Source organism: Alexandromys fortis, unplaced genomic scaffold, assembly GCF_014885135.2.
Source record: "Alexandromys fortis isolate MF-2015 unplaced genomic scaffold, M_Fortis_MF-2015_v1.1 scaffold_122, whole genome shotgun sequence".
In the NCBI taxonomy this organism is placed as follows: domain Eukaryota; kingdom Metazoa; phylum Chordata; class Mammalia; order Rodentia; family Cricetidae; genus Alexandromys; species Alexandromys fortis.
The window spans coordinates 1,330,729-1,351,535 of NW_026068004.1; the positions used below are offsets into that span (position 1 = coordinate 1,330,729).

The following is a 20,807-nucleotide window of genomic DNA, read 5'->3' on the forward strand; positions in this document are numbered from 1 at the left end:
TAAAGATGACTAGGTAGAGAATAGGTAAGTGAAATTTATACTTTGTTTAAAATGAGAATAACCACAGGAGTAAAATATAAAGTAGGACTTTATCATATATTCTGAGGTCTAAGAATTTAAATGTAAAATAATTTTATATTATTTCGACATCCAAATTTGCTGTGTATGGGTAAGGCTAAGGTGTTGAAATTACCATTTTGATTGAGATTTGCAGAACTACAAGCAAGGAGTTATTTATTTAGCATTGACATCATCGAGAATCATAGAAAGATATGAGTAAGATGCCAAAGTTGAGTATAGGAGACTGGTTATATCCAGATAATCCATTCATGGCAGCAATATAGCAGTTTTTGAATATAGTTTGGAGAATTTTTCCCCCGAGAAAGATGTAATGCTTCATCTTTCAGGCTCTCAGAAAAAGAGAAGGAACAGATCTCCGAGCAGTTGAGCGCCCTGAACAAGACTTACCACGACCTTTGTGACGGCTCTGCCAGCCAGCTCCAGCAGCTCCAAAGCGAGCTGGCTCAGCAGACAGAACAAAAGGTATTTTTAGTTTTGGGATCCATGTATTATGGGTGCCGTTTTAATGGTATGAAAGTGGCTTTGCTGATTGAGAATCATGTCACTAGCTTTCCATGACCAATGTGACTTAATATTTAACCTCACCTTAGCAGCCATTTGTCATGTGTTTCTTTACTGGGGTTCCATGATGTGTTGGTCAGTCAGAAATGCTAGAGAGCACTTAGAGCAAACCCTCTGGATCTGGTTCATTCCCACCCCACCCACACTCGATCACTGCACATCAGAATAGCTAAGGAGAACTTAAATATCCGATGACATTCCTTATGATAAGATATGATAGGATTACTCCTCTTGTCTCTCAAGAGTTGATAGCCAAGAGTTGTGGAAGTTGGCAGGAAAATGCTTACAAACCTCTTCCCTCGCAGAGTGACCAAACTGCCTGTCAGATTAGCTTCACTGACTGAGACGCTGGTTCCCTCACCCATGGTCATCCCATCGTGCAGCACAGTTAACAGTTCTCACTTCTCGTTCATTTTGTACCCATGAAAGCCATAGTTGCTGTTGGTTGTCATAAATTCTTCCTGGATGCTTGTGTGTGTGCATTTAACCAAATTATATTCATGTGTCTCTGGGATATACATGTGTGTTTGCCTGCTTATTTCCTATGTTGTGAAGCAATGGCCAGTTTATGTGGGGAAGACCAGTATGTTGTAAATCACATTTGGTTAATGCTGCTCAGAATGATTGTTCAAACAAATATCTTGATTCTGGCCCATGTATATAAATATGTAAATTCATAAAATCTACAGAGTAGAACCAGCCCTGCTTTGATGGTATATTTCCAAAAAGAATGTGCTGATGTCGAATTTTCTGTGTAATATAGCCCACTTCTAATGGCTTGTTGCTTCACCATATAAGGGAGTATGTGAAAAGTTTTAACAATTGCTTGCTGAGAACATCCAGTTCTCATTTTGAAAGGTTAAGAAGGGGTGGGGGGAAGAGAAAAAGACAAGCTGCTGAGCACCACTACATTGAGCATGATGTGTCCCTGTACTGTGTGTGTTTCATGTAAAGTATTGTTCTGATTAACTGACATCCTTGCTTACAAGTTTCACTAACCCTTTGGAGTTTAAGCACAAATGCACAAAGGGAAAAGAGGACGACCTGTTTGGGGTTCTTTTTTGCAAAAAAAGCAAACAGTCGCATGCTGGACGCTAACACCAAGCTTACACTGTGTATGTGACACGGCTGAGCTGCTCCGTAAGGCTCTCTCTCTTACCTGCTGAGGCGGGCCCTGCAGTTTGGGTAAGTAGAAGCGTGTTATGTTTTCTTTCCATTTCTCCCCCTGTCTTTTACTGTTCATCTGGGTCAGACGTCCACGTTTGGTAGACTGGATTTCTCTGGATTACTTCCCAACTCAGTGCTGCCTGCCTGTCCTCCAGGAATGAGCGCACTGGGAGGAATTATGAAGGCTTTTCTCTTTGGCTTGATTCCAGGCTTTTCTTCAATGTCAGTATTTTTGAGATTATAAATCTTACAGAAGAAATTAGAAATTTTCGACAGTTTTCCCCTTTGTCATAGTATCTCTTTCTCAGCAGGCTTTAAGTGGATTTTTAAAAAGGAAATTATTTAGGTAATACAAGTGTCATACACCAGTGAACTTTTTTTTCAATCTCTATAAAATAAGTATATAGTAGATTTGTATAATTTGTGTGTTTTACTTATATAAATTGAACCCTACACTACAGAAAATAAGTTGGGGAAGAAAATAGCAAATAATATTTTACATAGCATGGGGAATTATACCAAAATGTGCCATCATCAGTTGCGCATATATAATGAAATGGAGACGTGAACCGAATCTTTGCTGTACATTCTATATGCATATGTGCTGTCACCATGCTTGAACTCTTCACGCAGTCTTCATGTGGAGGATGCAGCTCAGTGGTGCTAAGGGTCTGCATACACATTTTTATTCATTCGGTGTTGGCTGCATGGCAGATACTGCCCCTGTACACTGAGGGGCAAACCATGTTTTTTTATATAGTTTGCTTCTCATTGAGACTAGAAATGAGGTACACTTGTTAGTAGACAGGGAAGTGATTGACAAGTCAAGATTCTGTACAAATAAGTTTTCATGAGCTAAATAAAAACCAAAAATAACTCTGTCCAAAGAGGAGACAGATAGCGTCATTAAAGAAAATAAAGATGACGGCTAGGAAGGGCACAGTGGCTCCTGCTTTTAATCCTACACTCTGGAGGCAAAAGCAGGAGACCATGGTGTGTGAATATGAGTCCAGCCTGGTCTACATAGTGAATTATCAGGACAGTCAGAGCTACATGATGAGACTTGTCTCAAACAAACAAACAAAACTGTAAACTTGAAGTGTAACACAAGTAAGAAAGCAGTCTAGGCAGTTAAGCTCTTAAATGATTTAAAGTCTGGGATAAAAGGCTTTAAATTGAAAACCAGCAGCATGTTTTTAGAATTTGCAAGGGTAATTTTAACAATGTATAAGGTTTACCTTATTCCTTGGATTTAGAGACTAACTTCTGTTTTAGGTGGGGCTTTATTGTTTGCTGTTTCCCCAAACCATCCGAAGAGATAGTGTAGTAGCAAAAGATTGGAGGCCAGGTTGGTTCTGGAACTCACTGTACTAGTGGTTCCACCATCTGAAGCCCCTAATCTGTCCCTTCCTTGACTTACTACTTTCAGGTTTTCAAACTAACTTAAGTCAAAGTCATCGCCTTTGGAAAAGCCAGGATTGGCTTCCAAGAGAGTTAGCTCAATTACACACTCCTTGAATGATATATACAAGCCCATTTATTAGGATGTACAACTACTTTGTAGCTAAAAATCTCTCATCCTTTGTACTAACCCTGTTATCAGTCCATCCGTCCCCCCAAAAAAGCTGTTTCCAGAGCCTGCATGGGCTGCAGCACTGAGAAATTATATTGGGAACTGGTATGTGTCTGTAAGAACCTTTCTAATAATTTGATCTTATAAATAACTATCCAGATGTTAGAGCATGGTTCAGCGATTAAGAGCACTTACTGCTCTCCCGGAAGACTTGAATTCAATACCTACATTAGACAGTTTGCAATCATCTGTAACTCCAGCTCTAGGAGATCTGTCACCTTTGGTCTACTAGGGCACCTGCACTCATATACTCATACCCACACATATATGTGTATAATTTAAAAACTAACTACCGAAGGCCAACAGTGTGGCTCAGCCAGTTAGAATACCCACTGCCAGGCTGGTCACCTGAGTTTGCTATCCAGGGCCCACATGATGGAAGGACAGAACCGAGTCCCACCAGCTGTCCTCTGCTTACACATTTGCGCTCTGGCTCTTGGATGCCTACATGTATACACATATACATACCTTACACGCAAGTAAATAAGATGTAAAAATTAAAAGAAAAACTAGCTATCCTTTTTTAGCTGCTTGCCTCTTTGTAAAACTTTTTACTCAGATATATTTAATACTTTCATATTTTAAGCAATCTATGAACTTCTGACTCTATTAAATATTCTGCAATTTAGAAAACTGATTTCTTAGCATGAATGGCATGGCTTGCATTTGATATTTTGTGTACGTTTCTCTTGTGATCAGAATTTTATCTGCTGTGATTCTTTAAAAAGATTCCTTCCAACAGTTACACTTTACCATTGACTCTGATTCAATTTTCATTTTCATTTTTTTTTTTAGGGTTGCAGAGCTGTTGCTGGGGTGATTGACCTAGGCACAGTGGAGATATTTCCCATCTTCAGAGCTATGCAAAAGGGCCTTATTGACCAAGACACAGGCCTTGTGCTCCTGGAATCCCAGGTTATCATGTCTGGCCTCATTGCCCCTGAGAACAGTGAAAAACTCTCTTTGGAAGAGGGTCTCGCCAGAAACCTCATTAACCTTCCAATGTACCAACAGCTCCTGGAGCTGCAGGATTCTTTGTCCTTAATAAGCAGGCTTACAGAGACCCAAGGCCCCCTTTCTGTGGTGGAAGCAATTGAAAAGAAAATAATCAGTGAGAGACTCGGACTGAAAATCTTAGAAGCTCACCTGGCAACTGGAGGTTTCAGTCTCTCCCCAAGTGAAAACTGTATTAATCTGGAGGAAGCTTTTCATCAAGGTTTCATTTCATCGTGGCTTCATTCAGTATTACAGTCTCACCTGAGATCATCCAAGAATTTGATAGACCCTAACACAGCTGAGAAAGTTAACTTGCTGGAACTGATGCAGAGATGTATCATCCATCAAGAATCAGGCCTGAAATTGTTGCCTGTCAAGCAGTTGGCAGGGGGAATGGTGAGCTTGAAGTCAGGTCGGAAGGTTAGCATTTTCCGTGCCGTCCAGGAAGGATTGATAGATAGGCAGGTCACTGTCCGACTGCTGGAAGCTCAGCTTTTTGCTGGTGGCATAGTAGATCCAAGAACAGGACACAGACTTACAGTGGAAGAGGCTGTGAGACATAATTTGATTGACCAAGATATGGCCTGTGCTATTCTCATAAGGCAGCTTCAGACAGGAGGCATCATTGACACTGTCACAGGGAATAGGATGACTATGGATGAAGCAGTGAGCAATAATCTAGTAGCTGCTAAGACTGCCCTTGTAATTCTGGAATCCCTCTGGTCATTCATGGGGTTACTATGGCCTGAATCTGGCGAGATGCTCCCAATTACAGATGCTCTAGAACAAGGTATTGTGTCTACTGAATTAGCACATAAAATTCTCAGTAAACGACAGCAAATTGAGGCTCTTTTTCTACCAACAATTACAGAGATTTGGTCCTGGAAGAAAGCAACAGAGAGTGGTATCTTAGATAAAGAACTTGCCAATAACTTAAGATCAATTTGTATCCCTGATGTTATGCCTCACATACAACTAGCAGACTCAGCAGAACAAAGTAAATTAGGTGTTGCTCCTGGTACCCTACCCCTGTTGTGCCAAAGAGAGAAAATAGTAAGCCATGGAGAGAAGCTGTTGTTTCAACTGATGACTCACAGCTATATTAATGTACAGACCGGGCAGAGACTGCTTCTGTTGGATCAGGAGCTGCTGGAGATGCTATCATCCAGAGATGAATATCAAACAGATCTTCCAGATGTATTTGAAATTCAGCATCAAAGACTAGACATGTCTGGGGAATTGCAAGAATTGGATACTGGAAATATCTCCCAAATTTCCAGTGCTAAATGTACTAGGAAGCCCTGTGAATCCCAGTTTCTTTCACAGAACAAAGACTGTCCTAAACCGGAAAACTATACTGAAGAAAAAGGCAAAAGGACTGCTGTAGGAATAGAATGCTCTTCTGAAGAGAGCCTTGAGAAGGATCTGTTTGTAGGAGAACAAAAAGCAATTACTGCAAACGTTGGCACTTTGAAGGTCATAAATAAAGTCAACTTAGAGCTTCAAAGTCCATTGTTAGATACTAGAAAGGAAGAAAAAACAGAAATGTTTAGCAAGGAAAATATCAGTGGAGGACCCCTCCTAGTGGAATGTCCTGAGGAATCTGAAGGTATGCCTTTGGTGCTTGAGAAAGACCTCCTTTCTACTGAGAAATCAGAATGGCAAGCTCCCACAAAGACTTCCATCACATGTCAGAAAGAAAAAGTAAAGACTGTCAAAACTGAGTTTATTCCAAGTGAAACTATAATACCCCTCATAAAGTTCCAAAACAAAAATTCACAATGTCAGGTGGAGACTTCAAGCTTGAAATCAGAATTTAAGTCAGAAAATGGTATGAATATTGATTCTTTGGAGAAAGAGTTAAGTGGAACACTTTTGGTTAAGGATAGCCACAGACAGAGCCAAGAAGGACAGAGTGTTGCAGATGGTCGCATGGTGGTGTTAGAAAAGACTGATACAGATGGGGATGGTGGTGAATCTTCCTTGTTGTGTGGTCATCCTTTTGAGTTGCTGGAAGAAGCTACCTTAAGTAAGTTATCTTCACAGCTACTGGATGGTGGTATCATCCATGAAGAAACAGGTCAGAAACTCTTACTAAATGAAGCAATAGGCCAAGGCCTTGTGTCTAGCCATACTGCTGTGAAACTAATGGGAAAACTGAACATGTTTCGGGGCTTCTTTGACTCTCAGACCTGTGAGTCTTTGACAACTGAAGAAGTCATTGATGAAGGTCTGATGGATGAGAAATTACTACATAATGTCCTTATGTCAGACAAAGCTATAAGTGGTGTCTTAGACCCCAGAACCAACTCACTGTGCTCTGTAAAGCAGGCCGTGGCAGCTGGACTTCTCGACAAGGAGCTAGCCACCAGGATTTTAGAGGGCCAGGTGGTAACTGGGGGAATTGTGGACCTGAAACGGGGCAAAAAGCTTTCAGTAACTTTGGCCTCAAATCTTGGTTTGGTAGACAGTGCTGACCAGACAGACCTTATAAATCTGGAAAAGGCTACCAAAGGCAGAGACGCTGAAAAAGCAGTTAAGAAGAGATTAATTGGGCTACAAATGGAAACAACAGGACTTATGGACCCTGATAGTAAAGCACCATTAACAGTTTTGCAGTCCATTGATAGAGGTCTTCTGGAGAGAGGAGAAGCTGTTTCTCTGTTGGCTAAGCAAGTACTTGATGGTGGTATCATTCATCATATTTCTGGGTTGAGACTTTCTGTTGAAAATGCCTTCAAACATGGCTTCATTGGTGAAGATGTAGCCAGGCAGCTCAAAAAAGTTGAGAATTTAAATCACCATCACTTTTTTCATCCTCAAACAAAGGAAGCTCTTTCCTTCTCAGAAGCCATAAAATTAGATCTTGTCTCTCCAGAGTTGAAAAGAGAAATCCAAGAGATTCAGGATTATAGTGGGAACTTGGGAGATCTCATTTATGGTCAGAAATTGACCTTGGCAGAAGCTAACAAAGGAGGATCCTTAGCTAATAAGACAGAATTACCTTTAGGAATGATACATGGAGTCGTAGATCCTGAGAACTGCAGAATTATTCCCTACTCAGAATTAGTAAAGAAATGTAGGATTGACACTGAGTCTGGATGGAGATATCTTGAAGTAATCCCATTCTCTGATATTAAAGATGAGGTGAGCAACCAAGTGCTACCCTTGTCTGAAGCAGTGCAGCATGGCAAGGTAGATTTTGCATCTACACTGAAGGTTTTGGAAGCCCAGGCAAACACTGGTGGAATTATAGATACAACCACAGGAAGAAGATTGACATTGGCATCAGCTTTGGAACAGAAACTATTGGATGAAAACATGGCCAGAATTATTGCTTTTCATCAGATTTTAAGTGGAGGAATTATTGATATATATAATGATCAAAGAGTGACTTTAAAGGATGCTGTAGAGAAAAGACTTATTAGCCCTGAGCTGGCATCTGTGATCCAAGCAGATACCTTAGAAAAGCAAGGTGGGACTGAAGTATGTGAATTGAAGGGTGAATTCCCAAAAATGGAGTTACTAGTTGAGTGTGGTGAGACCTCCAAGGGGAGCTATGATAAAGAACAGCATGAGAGAGTGGTCCAAGTTGGAAGTCAGTGTGTTCAAGAAAAGGTTAAAGGAAGGGTTTCTGGTAGGGGAAAGGCAGAAAGAGGCAGGGAGGTTTCACTGAAGGAGATGGAAAGCAAGTCTTGTGATGAGGAGAAAGCTTCTTTGGACAATAAAGTTCCTGCTGACATCATAAGTCCTGGTGGTCTTGAAGGTGAACCTTCACACCAAGTTTCAGTGATGCCTCCCTGTTCAGGAGCTTCTGATTTGAAACCCAGAGAGGAAGCTAGAAGTCGCATGAGAAAGTGTGCAGATGTAGAACAGGAGAAAGTAGTGACACAAATAAAAACGATTTCTCACGTAAGACAATCTACGTCAGGCCTGGATGCTGAAGAAGCAAGAGAATGTCGAGGGAAAAGGATTTCAGAAGGCCAGGAATCTCATCGCGAATCAGTCAGCGGACTGTTGAGTAAGCAGTCAGTGAATGTGAGGGTTAACAAAGGAGTGGCTGTCGCGGAAAGTGTCCACACAGGCAAAGCAGCAGGCCTTCCTGAGGAAAGCTTGGACCAGGAAGTTACTGTTGGTGATGAACATGACTCGTGTGTAAAGGGCCAGTCTTTGTTAATGATTGGAAATGACAAAAGAAAAGACATTGGTAGAGAAATGAACTTTTCTGTTATTTGTAAAACTGAAGACTTCCCTTCCCAAGTGACATCCAAAGATGCTTCCCTATGGAATCAAGGTGCTTTAACATTCTTCAGCGAAGAGGAAATGAAAACTGTGAACCTCTGCTCAATCTTAAAACCAGAAGAAAAGTTACCTCAAGAAATTGCTAGTGATGCCCAGAAGAAACCATTTTCTTCTGAGATCCCAAGACCTGAAAGACTAAATGACCCGGACTCAGATGGAGAAGTCCCCGTTTCAGACACATTCCAAATTTCCAAAAGAGACATGTCTGTCCAAAGACCCAGCAGACAGAATACTACTGATGGCCACAACCTGTGTGCTACATCTAAGACTGGGGAGACCAAAGATAAGATTTTTACTTGTAGAGATGATAAAGAAAAGTTATACCAAGAAATACCTTTGGACTCAACAAGAGCTCATATATGGAAAGAACCCACAGTTTCTACCATAAATACAGAAGTAGTCAGTCATCTAGACTCCTTAGATAGAAAACATCTTCATGAGGATAGCAAAGGGGATCATGAGCTTTGTGAACATGAAAAATCTAAAATAGCAACAACCCAGGAAACAAAATTTCTTGAAATAGTAAATCCCATAATTAGAGACCCAGAAGAAGGGTCCTCTGAAGACACAGTGGGTCAGAAAGGACCCAGGGTCTTTTTCCCAGAGAAATTGCCCAAAGGGATATTACTGAAGGAGAATGCAGAACAACACAGTGCTGTCACTAGTCCCACTGTTTCAGAAGTCAGTGAAGAAATGCCAGTGTCCCTGCCATATTCCACAATGAAGATAGGTGAGAAGGTACCTCAGGAAAAGTACAAAGAAATCCTTGGTGAAGAACAAGCTCCCTTCGTGGCTGTGCCTGGTGAGAAGGGGAAAGAAGGTGTAAACCCAATGCCCTGCAGAGCTACTCAGGCAAGTAAATGTTTCTGTATGCTTAGGGTTTGGGGGCATTTGTTTTGTTTTGATTTGGTTTGATTTTGTTTTGAGGCAGGGTTTAACTTTGTGACCTGAGCTGACCTGGTACTCATTATGTATCCCAGGGTAGCCTCAGACTTATAGCAACCCTCTTGCCTCCCATTCTAGAATTAGAGAACACACACCATCATTTCTGGCTTGTAGATTATTAAAGATAAAAGTAGCTTTAGTGCTATGATGATTTTTTCTTCCTTTCTTTGTTGTGCTGCTTCCTAGGCAAGTACTCTACTACTGAGCTATATTCTCAGCCCTAGCTTGATGCTGTAATTCTTAACTGGATACAGAAGTCACTTGTGTATAATTGTATGCACTTATACATGCATACATACATATAAATACATACATATTTATTTATGGCATTACTTAAATCTCTTAACTTACCAACTCATTTATTATCTATAATATAGTTGTTGGAAAATTAAGCATTGCTTGTGAATATCTTCCTAAAAATTTGTAAGAATTTTTGTTTGTTGTTTTTTATTTTTGTGATTCTAGCATTGGACCCAGGGTTTGCTATGCAGTTACTATACTGTCAAGATCTACCACCTGCCCAAGAGTCCTAAAGTTAGAAACTTATTTGAAATATTGGAATGATTTTACTTGAAATTAGAATGTCTTTTAGAAATGTTTTTAAATGAATCTAACTTATTGGTAATGGTATGCTTCTCTTCTCTAAGAAAGTTAATAAAAATCACTTTGGTTATTGCTTAGAAATGGCTCAGACAGAATAGCATCCTGTCTTATTTGTAGTAAAAATAGCTTCTTTCTGTCACAAACAACTACCTCCTGTAAAAGCTGACTTTTAGGAAAACAGAGCTTAGTTTTACTTTTGGTTCCACAGAATGTGTTTACCCGACGACTTTGTTTAGAGCATGATGAGAAGCTGGTGTCCTATCTGTCTCTCTTACGGGACATTGAAATGAGAACCAAACAGATTCAGCCTTTGGAGCTTAATGTGGCAGAGCTGCAGGACCTGCTGTGTCAGGCCAAGGTACGTTCCCAAACATTTTTCCATGTCCACTGGCTTCAAGATGGTGACCTCCAGCTATCTTGAAGATTTCAGGGCTTAAAGTGCTTTTTACTCCCTCTCATTGAAAAAAAACTCTGGCTCCTTATTAGGCATTGGTAGGTATTCCAGGCCAGAAAGGTAAGAGCCAGATTTGAATCTACTTTAGATGGACATTTTCTTGTGTGGTCTTTGATTTAGTGAGGTAATTTCAAAAGCAGTGTGGTTAGTTAAGAAACTTGAAGTAAGGTAGGTATGGTGATACATGCCTTTAATTCCAGCCCTGGAAGTCAGAGGCAGGAGGACCCCTGTGAGTTTGAGGGCAGCCTAATCTACATAGTGAGCTCCAGGAGAACCAATACTACACAGAGACACTCTGTCTCCCCACCCCCAAAAAAGGAAAGAAAGGAAAAAACAGAACTTACTGCTGGGACTGGAGAATGGCTCAGCAGTTCAGAGCACATGTTACTCTTCAGAGGTTCAGAGTTCAGTGCCTAGAAACCATGTCTAGTCAATCACAGTCGACCGCTGCAACTTCAGCTCCAGTGAACTGGCATCCTCTTCTGGCCTCCGTAATACATACACAAACACATATACATGCACTTAAATTAATAAAAAAATAAATCTTTTTTAAAAAGAAAGAAAAGGTTTGCTTTTAGCTAACCGGAGAATTCTAGCTTGCAAACTTCAGTGGATGAAGTTAAAGAGCAGTGTGAATTATATTACATAAATCCCTAAAATCCCTCTTTAATAGTAACACCAGAAAATAGATAAATTTGCATATGCAAAAGAGTTCTAACTTGTTTAAAGTGTAAGAAGCAATTAAACCTACCAATTGCCAGCTCTTTCAGTAGTGTAGCAGCTGCATGTGCTGTTTCCCTACAGAACAGGAAAAGTTGTCTTCTTTTTTTTTTAAATTTATTTATTTATTTATTAATTAAAGATTTCTGCCTCTTCCCCACCGCCGCCTCCCCTTTCCCTCCCCCCCCCCCCACCAAATCCCCCTCCCTCGTCAGCCCAAAAAGCAATCAGGGTTCTCTGCCCTGTGGGAAGTCCAAGGACCACCCACCTCCATCCAGGTCTAGTAAGGTGAGCATCCACGAAACTGCCTAGGCTCCCACGAAACCAATAGGTCCAGTAGAATCAAGAACCCGTTGCCATTGTTCTTGAGGTCTCAGGAAAAGTTGTCTTCTGAAGAAAGCATCTCCTTAGACTCTGTGGGTGGACACCGTGGAAGGTGAGGCTTCTTTGCTGCAGGGATAAAATTAGATGAAAGCGATTGACCCATGGGCTTCATATTCATTCTACTTCCAATGATTTCACCTACCCATGGGAAAAGAAGACCCAGTGGTGATAATGGAAATGTTTCCTAACTCTATGGCTTAATACCATCACCTCAGTGAAGCATTTATGAGACCAACCCATGCATATAGTTTGTAGACCTTTTTAAGAAATTCAAAGTCACCATTTATGTCAGTAAGACATCTCATTGAAGCAGGGTGGTGGTGACACATGCCTTTAATCCCATCACTTGGTAGGCAGAGGCAGGCAGATCTCTGAGTCCAGCCTGGTCTATAAAACGAGTTCCAGGACAGGTAATACTGTTAAACAGAGAAACAGACATCTCATTGGATAAAGGCACTTGCTGTCAAGTCTGTTCAATCCCCAGGACCTGTATAGTGGAAGGAGAGAATGAATTCCTGCAAGTTGTTCTCTGACCTCTGTACTGTGTTTGCATTGTAGTCCTTTAAAGGGCTATAATATAATATATAACTTTAAAAAAAAAAAGTGCAGCTAGGACTCTCTAGGAACAGAGATCTGAGAATACTCTTTCCATCCATGAGGTAAATAAATCCTACTATTATGTTTGTATGTGTATCACACACTCTGTGTGTGAGTACGTGCATATGATTGTACGTACCTGTACCTGCAGATATCATAGTGTAGGATCTCCTGGAGCTATTAACAGGTAATTGTCAGCTGCTCAACATTGGTGCTAGGAGCAATAGGTGCTCTTGACTGCTGAGCCATCTTTCCCGTAGTGCTTGTGCCTTCTTGCTGGGGAAACCAACAGTGTTTTTTTGTTTGTTTGTTTGTTTGTTTGTTTGATTTTTCGAGACAGGGTTTCTCCATAGCTTTTGGTTCCTGTCCTGGAACTAGCTCTTGTAGACCAGGCTGGCCTCGAACTCACAGAGATCCGCCTGCCTCTGCCTCCCGAGTGCTGTGATTAAAGGCGTGCGCCACCAACGCCCGGCTGAAGCCAACAGTGTTTTACTTACATTTCTGGCTGGATATGGTAGTATATGCCTGTAATCCTTCCCCTGAGAGAAAGAGACAGAAGGATCACCACAAGGTTGTTTACATCATCACCAGCCTGCTCTACATAGTGAGTTTCAGGCCAGCCAAAGCTACATTTTGTGTCTTAACAGAAACAAAATGCAGGAGAATAGGGCACACTTGTAATCCCAGCATTGGGGAAGCAGAAGTAGGAAGGAGGATTCCTACAGTAGCTTGCTGACCAGATAGTTTGGTCTAATTGATTCAAAAGAGGTAAATGGCATTCCTGAAGATGACACCCCAGCTTGTCCTCTAGCCTGCACATACTTTGTTTTTGTCTGTTTGTTGAATCAAAACTTTGATTCACAATTTCAGAAATGAAGCCAGCTATATTTAGTTGGTTAGTTGGTTGGTTTTAGTGGTTTGGTTTTTTCTTTTTGCTTTTGTGTATTGTGCATGCACCTATGTGGTTGTACACCTTCACAAGTGGGCCATAGACATTTATTTCATTGTCCCCTTCTATCACCGTCTATCTTACACCTTTTAGACAGGGTCTCTCACTGAACCTGAAGTAGGATGCTGCCGCAAACCCCAGCAATATTCTTGTTCCTCATCCTTCTCTAGTACTGGGGTTACATGTGTTCATGGCCATTCCCAGCTTTTTCTGTGGGACTATAGAATTTGAACTCAGGTCTTCATGATTCTATAAGCAAGTTCTCCTACCTGCTGAGCCACATCCCTTGTCCTGTCTCAGATTTAAAAGAACACCAAGAAATGCTGACTTTATAGAATTAGAGGAAAAGATCTCTAGGAAGAACAGAGGCCACAGATACTGAATCTAGTGAAGACAAATTCATTATTATCATGGTAAAAATGGTTTCCATGAAAGGTAGAGGCAGGCCAATCTGAGTTCGAGGCCAACCTGGTCTACAGAGCAAGTTACAGGATGGCCAGGGCTACTCAGAGACGTCTCAAAAACAAAAACAAACAAACAACAACAATAAAAATGGTTTCCAAGTGTGAGGAGATAAAAACTGATGGCAGATGATTACTGTATGTCATTCTTTCCAGAAGTGTTTGTGTTGCAGGCAACAGCTAGAAGACGTAGAGTGAGTAAGGAGTGTTTTCAGTGGATTCTGGAGAAGGAAGGGGAGGGAGACTTTGATAGTATCAGGTTCTTACATAGAATGGATAGAAAGGTAACCTTGAAAGGGAAGATGAGTCGCTTGTTGAAATTGGAAGGCAAAATGAAGATGGTGGAGCCTGTGGAAGTTTGCCATGTTTCCCAGTATCCAGTATGTGGCATAGGTAGGGTGGCTCAAAGGAAAATGAGGCTATACTCTAAATCACTATTATGCTTTTCCACCACCCACTGCTGGCTTCGTTGAGGAGTAAGAAATTATAGAACAGCTGAGTGGGAAGACTGTTTCCAAGTATTTTTGTATTCTCTCGATCTTCCCCTTAGAATTTGGATTGAAAAAGTCTTTTTGGTTGAGTTCCCTTGGCGCACTCTAACCCCACATGTCAGCTGCCTGGGGATTGCCACCACCAGGACCAGCCTCCAGTAGCTCAGGGATTGAAGGGGGAGCCAACGGAGCTGGCTAACTAATCGCTCCACTTGGCTTTTCTATCTGAGGAAGTTAGACTTAACTCTCTGGGGCTGACAAAAAAGGGAAAACACACACATAAACTCCTATGGGATCTCTTTATCATCTTCCTCTCTTCTTTATTTCTTTGCTTTCCTTTATCTAGATGTATCCCTTCTGTCTCTCTTGATGTCTTCCTTCTGACTAGTTTTATTTTTACCCTTATAGCTTATATATCTTTGAAGCAATATAAAAATTAAAATATGGGTATATTCTGTTTTTAAGTAAATGATTGCAACGACTATAAGTTTTAAAACATGTTTTCCATGTTCCTTACATGAGTAACATTGTATGTATTATAGGTGAAAAACAAAATATCCCCTGAGCCCACATACATTCATATTCAAGCAACTTATTACAGATTAATAGTGTAAGCAAGCAAAATATTTTTTTCTCGGCCAGTTCTTTTATAGGCAGGCTGCAATACAAAGAAGGGATCAGTCATTTTATTATTTATCTCTAAAGGTAATCTTATAAGAAATCTTAAAAGAATTGCAAATCTAAACTTTTATATATGAAAAACAGTCAGTCAGCTCTGAATCCTCAGGGTGCAGACCCATTCTCAACAGTTCTTTATATCAGGAAACTGAGAGCAGAAGTGGGTTCAAACAGTCAGACTTCTGATCACCAGCACTTGCTAGCGAGACAGGCACATCAGCTAATAATAATTGGAATGCTTTTTCTTGTCCCTTGACCTCATTAGTCCCTCACTCAACTATGTGCCTTTCTAAACTTTCGATTGTTTCTCAAGGGTTTTTACCTCAGAGTTATTAACAAAAACATCTTAACCTGTCAGGCAATTTTGGTGTGTGCATTCAATCCCAGCACTTCAGAGGTAGAGACAGGAGGATCTCTGTGAGTTTGAGGCCAACCTGGTCTACACAGTGAGTTCCAGGACAGCTAGTACTGTTACACAGGGAAACCCTGTCTTGAAAAACAAAAGAAAAAAAAAGTCTTAACCCACCCTTACCTCATATTTAAAGGTTTGTTCAGCTATGATGCTCACTGAAACGTGCAAACACGTCTCCACGTTAAGATGAAAAGAACTTGAGCTGGGTTTCTGGGACTCAGCTGTTTCTCTTTCCTTTTTCTTTTTTTAATTATTTTTTTAATTGTGTTTTTGCCTGCATGTATGTTCCTATGAGGTGCCCTGGAACTGGAGTTACAGATAGTTGTAAGCTGCCGTGTGGGTGATGGGAATTGAGCCCAGGTCCTCTCAATCACTAAGCCATCTCAGCCATCTCTCCAAGCCCTCAATTCTTCTTAATCATTAACCTAAGCCACAGTCTGTAGGACTCCTCAAGAGAAGCTCATGTGTCCTAACTGTGTGACACTTCCTTGTTCTTATTTTTTATCCTCTATAGCCCTTGTTTTTTTAGGAGCTGAGTCGATATTTTATCTTATCTTTACCTATGTTAATTTTCCCACTAAACTTAACCTTTCTCACAATCCCTTACTATATTAAAAACCCTCAATCATCAAAATCCTACTTAAGCTAACACTATTAATGTATAAAATTATTGCTTCAGTTAGATAGTACAGTTTAGGAGGAAAGCATCTTCATAGTAATCCACAGGTCAAAATGCCCAGTAGAATGGAATATTTCCATGAGATGATCACACTACACTAAAGGCAGTGGAGATCTCCTTGTGCCTCTTCACACCATGCCAGATGGCAGTGACAAACATGTAAAGACACAGCAGTAGCAGGAGACATTCTGGGACTGAGGCTTTCAGGGGCTTTGCCCATCCAAGAGTCACCCATCAGTGCCTGCATGCTGATAGGCCGATCCCCTGAAGTCAGTTGCCACCTGCTGCTCCTCTGGCATAGCCAACATCACCTGAGAAAGGAAAATTGACAGTCTTAGAGAGGAGTCAAGGTCTAGTGGTCAGAGTACTACACTGAGTCAGAAACCTGAACCCAAGACCTCACCTATTTCAGTTTGGTAACCTCAGAGGAAATAATTCTTGATGTTTAAGCTGAGAAATATGAATTAGTTAGTGATTAAACTAAGGAGCCTACTTTTCTAAGCCCCAAGTTCTATGTAGACACGAGGTGAGCTGACAGATGTGTTCACAGCTGATTTCCTGCAGGCAAAATTGCTATTCTGTACAGAGGGTTGAATCTAGGTCTTAAGCAAGGTGGGCACATGCTCTACTGCTGAACCCCAGCCACAGCACTGCTCTTGATTTTGGAGGTGACTTTACTCTCTGTTCCCTCAGGTATTAGACAGGGAATTGAAAGATCTGTCCACCGTGGTGAGTCAGGAATTGGAGTGTGTGGATCGGATTGTTATCAGCCAGCCGCAAGAAGTTCCTGCTCAGCTGCTGAAGGCATTAGAGAAAGATGCCAGGAATCTTCAGAAGTCTCTAGACTCCGTTAGTGACTCTTGGGGTTCCAGACTCCTCTACCTCCAGAATGCCATGGAAGTCAAACAGGTAGTGTCTTGGTTTGAGGGCTTTGTTCTTTGTGAGCTTTTTGTTTGATTAAGTTGGGGTCTTTTAAGATTTTTTTTTATTATGTATGTGTATATTAGGGGCTATGTTCATGTGAGTGTGTGCCAGCAGAAACCAAAAGGAAGGTACCAGATCCCCTAGAACTGGAGTTACAGGTGCTCGTGAGTTCCCTGGTGTGGTTGCTAAGAACCAAATTCACGTACTTTGTAGAGCAGCAAATGCTCTTAGCCACCCAGGCATCTCTCTAGCCCTTGTGCATTGTTTTTATGCCTAAGACTCACACAAAGCCTGCGGAGATCTGGAGGGTCATGGTCTGACTTGCTGTGTATTTCCTAGACTGCAGTGTTCAATCAGCACACGGAACTAGAAGGCAAACTTGAAGACCTGAGAGCCTGGGTTGACAGAACCAGTCTTACTCTGAACAGCAGGGGATGTGTCAGTGAAACTGATGCGGACAGCCTGCGTCACTCTCTCCAGCAGTGTGAGGTAAACGCCCACCCATCCCACCCTGTCCTTTCACTTACAACACTGATTCTTAGAAAGTCTGAATTTCCTCTTAGAAATGAGATCAATAATATTTAATTTTTAAGATTTTTATGCTCCTAGAGGTTCAAACTCTGTGACTCTTTTTTTCTCTCAGTTATTCTCTGAGGGTACCAAGAGTAACTTTATCTTATCAACTTTGTATCTTTTTTGTACTGTGTTTCTGGGCTCTGTCTCATCTTTCTCTTTTGATAGTATCCAATCTTGCACAATTTCTGAAGACATTTTCACCATTGACCTAGAGTGTGAGTAGCCAAGCTTTTTCTGTAGGCCAGATGGTGCCTTGTAACACTAGTCTTTGTGGGTCAGATTTAGCTTAGAGGTCACAATCCTAGACAGCTTGATATAGAGAGATTTTTTTCTTCTTAATAAGCTCCAAACTAATGGTTCTTCTTACTAACCAGTGAAAGGAAGTTAAAACTATGGCATAGAGCTACATAGACTTATGTGCCCACATGTGTCTCCATCAGTTGTTCTTTTGTTACTGTTCTGTTCAGTGCATTGTTCTTTCTGTTGCTATATCCTAGAGTGTATCAGCTCTTAGTACTAGGTCGTGAATTTTGTGTTACAGAAGAATGCTACCTTGTAAACTCTTTAGAAAGCTATTTCTCTTCTGTCCTCTCCCCTCTAAGTTCAATACCCGGAACTGGGTGTAGAAGGAGGGAACCAGTTCCTGATCGTTGTCATCTGACCTCCATACTCCAGCAGTGCCATGAGTGCATCTGGGTTGATACATTTGACACACACACACCAACACCATTATCATAGATTTTAAGATTTGATTTTGGGGGCTGGAGAAATGGCTCAGTGATTGAGAGCACTGACTTTCTTCTTGAAGGCCTGGTTCAATTCCCAACACCTACATGGCAGCTCACAACTGTCTGTCACTTCAGTTCCAGGGGATCTGGGACCCTCACACAGATGATACTTGTAGGTGAAACACCAATGCACATAAATAAATCAATTTAAAAAAAGATTTTATTCGGGGGCTTGAGAGATAACTCAGCAATTAAGAGCACTGGCTGCTTTTCCAGAGACTCAGGCTCTATTTCAAGTGCCCACATAGTTTTAACTCCAATTTCAGAGGATCTGATATTCTCTTCTGGCCTCTGTGGGCTCTGTGTGCGCATGGTACACAGACATACATGCAAGCAAAACAAACATACACATAAAATAAGAGTAGATAAATATTTTTTAATACAGAGATTTTTGAAAAAATATTATGTATATGTGTTGGGGACCTGGGTGTGTGTTTGTGGCACACCAGAAAGGAAGTCAGATTCTCAGGCACTGGAGTTATAGACTGTCCTGAGCTGCTCAGTGTCCTCTGGAAGAACAGTAGGTATTCTGAACCACTGATTCTCTCCAGCCACCTAAAAGTAAAGTCGGCTTAGTGAATCTAAGTAAGCTTCCTGCTTTCTCAGGACTGGACTATCAATTAAATAAATATAGATGCTTAAGTTTACATGCAAGATGTTTGGCTTGCGTGTGTGTCTGTTTGTGGTATGCACATGGTGAGGCCAAAAGAGGGCACTGAATCTCCTAAAGCAGAGTTACCACCATATGGGCTCTGGGAATTGAGCCCAGGTCCTCAGGAATAGCAGTCTCTCCAGCCCAGAGTCTTACATCAGAAATTAATGTCGTATTTTTTCCAAAACTTTTGTTTGTTTGTTTGTTTATTAGATTAAACTAGGACCGGTGGCATGGGCCTCTAATTTCAGCTGCTTGGGAATTTGAGCTGAGAGAATCACAAATTCAAGGCCTTTCTGGACTATAAAATGAGTTCAAGGCCAATTTGTTTTGTTTGTTTATTTGTTTTGTTTTATTGTTTTTATTGAGCTATATATTTTTCTCTGTTGTCCTCCATTCTTCTCCCCTCCCCTTCTACCCTCTCCCATGGTTCCCATGCTCCCAATTTACTCAGGAGATTTTATCTTTTTCTACTTCCCATGTAGTTTAGATCCTCATTGTTGTCTAGGTTCTCTGGGGTTGTGAATTATTGGCTGGTTTTTCTTTGCTTTATGTCTAAATGTCTAAAAGTCAAGGCTGATTTGAACAGCTTAATAAGAACCTGTCTAAAATAAACCAGACATACAAAAGGAGCTGGGATGTATTTCAGTGATACACTGGCTATCCAGTATACACAAAATCCCCAGCTCTACCAAAATAAATAAATGAGAAGATTAAGTCATATAAATTTTGGTTAGCAATAGTATAATTCTGATAGCATAAATAATTGAAAGGTTGCTGAATTGTAAGCTAGGTCCAGCAATGGAAGCATTCTTGCAATTAGTGCCTTGTTTGGGGGAATTTGTAAAGAACAGAAAATGAGCTTTGCAGTGCTACTCTGGTCCTGTGGTCATCAATACCAGTTATGAAAATATGAGGTTATCTTTTAATTCTCAAAACCAGTAACTTTTCCATGACTAGAGAAATAAAAGTTATTTTCTTCCGGTTTTTTTTTTTTCCTTACTTGCCTTAGGTTATAAAACAGTCTATAGCTGAAAGGAAATCTCAGCTGGACGTTCTTGCTTTGGATGTTGAGCTCTTTACCACTGAGCATGCACGAGATCTATCTCTTGAGCAGAACCAACAGATGCTGCAGTTTCTGAATGAATTACAGAGGTCCTTCCAGGACCTTGTGGAACAGACTGCAACTCAGATGGATGCATTGCAGGACCATCTTCAGCAAATCCAGCAAGAAGTTCAGGTTAAGGTCAGACTGAACCAGCAACTGAGTTCAATTGTCTGTGGGGATGTCTTCTGGGTTTTCTGACCTATCTCCAATGATCATGAATCTGGGAACCTGGGTTTATCAGCTTCAAAATTTTATGTCCTTCCAGGCCAGTATGACCTGGCCTGAGAAAGAATTGTTCTGACTGTTTTTCTTGTTTTATGTGTGTAAGAGAATATATGTTTTTGTGCGAATTGCATGTGCAAGTGTTTTCATTTTAGTGAGATGCTACTTACTATGTCCCATTGTCTCAACTGCCATGTAAAATGTAGCTAGCCCTTTCCACCTGTTGCTTTCTCTGCATTCCTTTGAGACTATGAAGAGCATCCAGGTATTCTGAGCTCTGGACAAGAATGGCTCTGAAATCAGTTTTATTAAAAGACTTTAAAAAATAACTCAAAATAAGATTTCTTGACAGTCTTCAAATATCTGGTAGAAATATTTAATCAGAATAATATTGTTTTTAAGACAGTGTTTCACTGTGTAGCCT

General features: G+C 40.8%; 1 protein-coding gene across 10 annotated transcripts in view; it reads left to right on the plus strand.

Annotated features, from left to right (window-relative positions):
- Macf1 (microtubule actin crosslinking factor 1) overlaps nucleotides 1–20,807 on the plus strand; it is a 329,723-nt gene that overhangs the window by 200,373 nt on the left and 108,543 nt on the right. For 6 of the 10 annotated variants that reach the window (XM_050161305.1, XM_050161307.1, XM_050161309.1 and 3 more), the window contains 6 exons: nucleotides 408–543; nucleotides 4,238–9,592; nucleotides 10,497–10,646; nucleotides 16,807–17,022; nucleotides 17,377–17,526; nucleotides 20,066–20,299. In XM_050161305.1, coding sequence (XP_050017262.1) covers nucleotides 408–543; nucleotides 4,238–9,592; nucleotides 10,497–10,646; nucleotides 16,807–17,022; nucleotides 17,377–17,526; nucleotides 20,066–20,299 — 6,241 coding nt within the window. The remainder of the gene's footprint in view (nucleotides 1–407; nucleotides 544–4,237; nucleotides 9,593–10,496; nucleotides 10,647–16,806; nucleotides 17,023–17,376; nucleotides 17,527–20,065; nucleotides 20,300–20,807) is intronic. The other 4 variants (XM_050161311.1, XM_050161312.1, XM_050161313.1 and 1 more) reach the window with 1 other exon arrangement.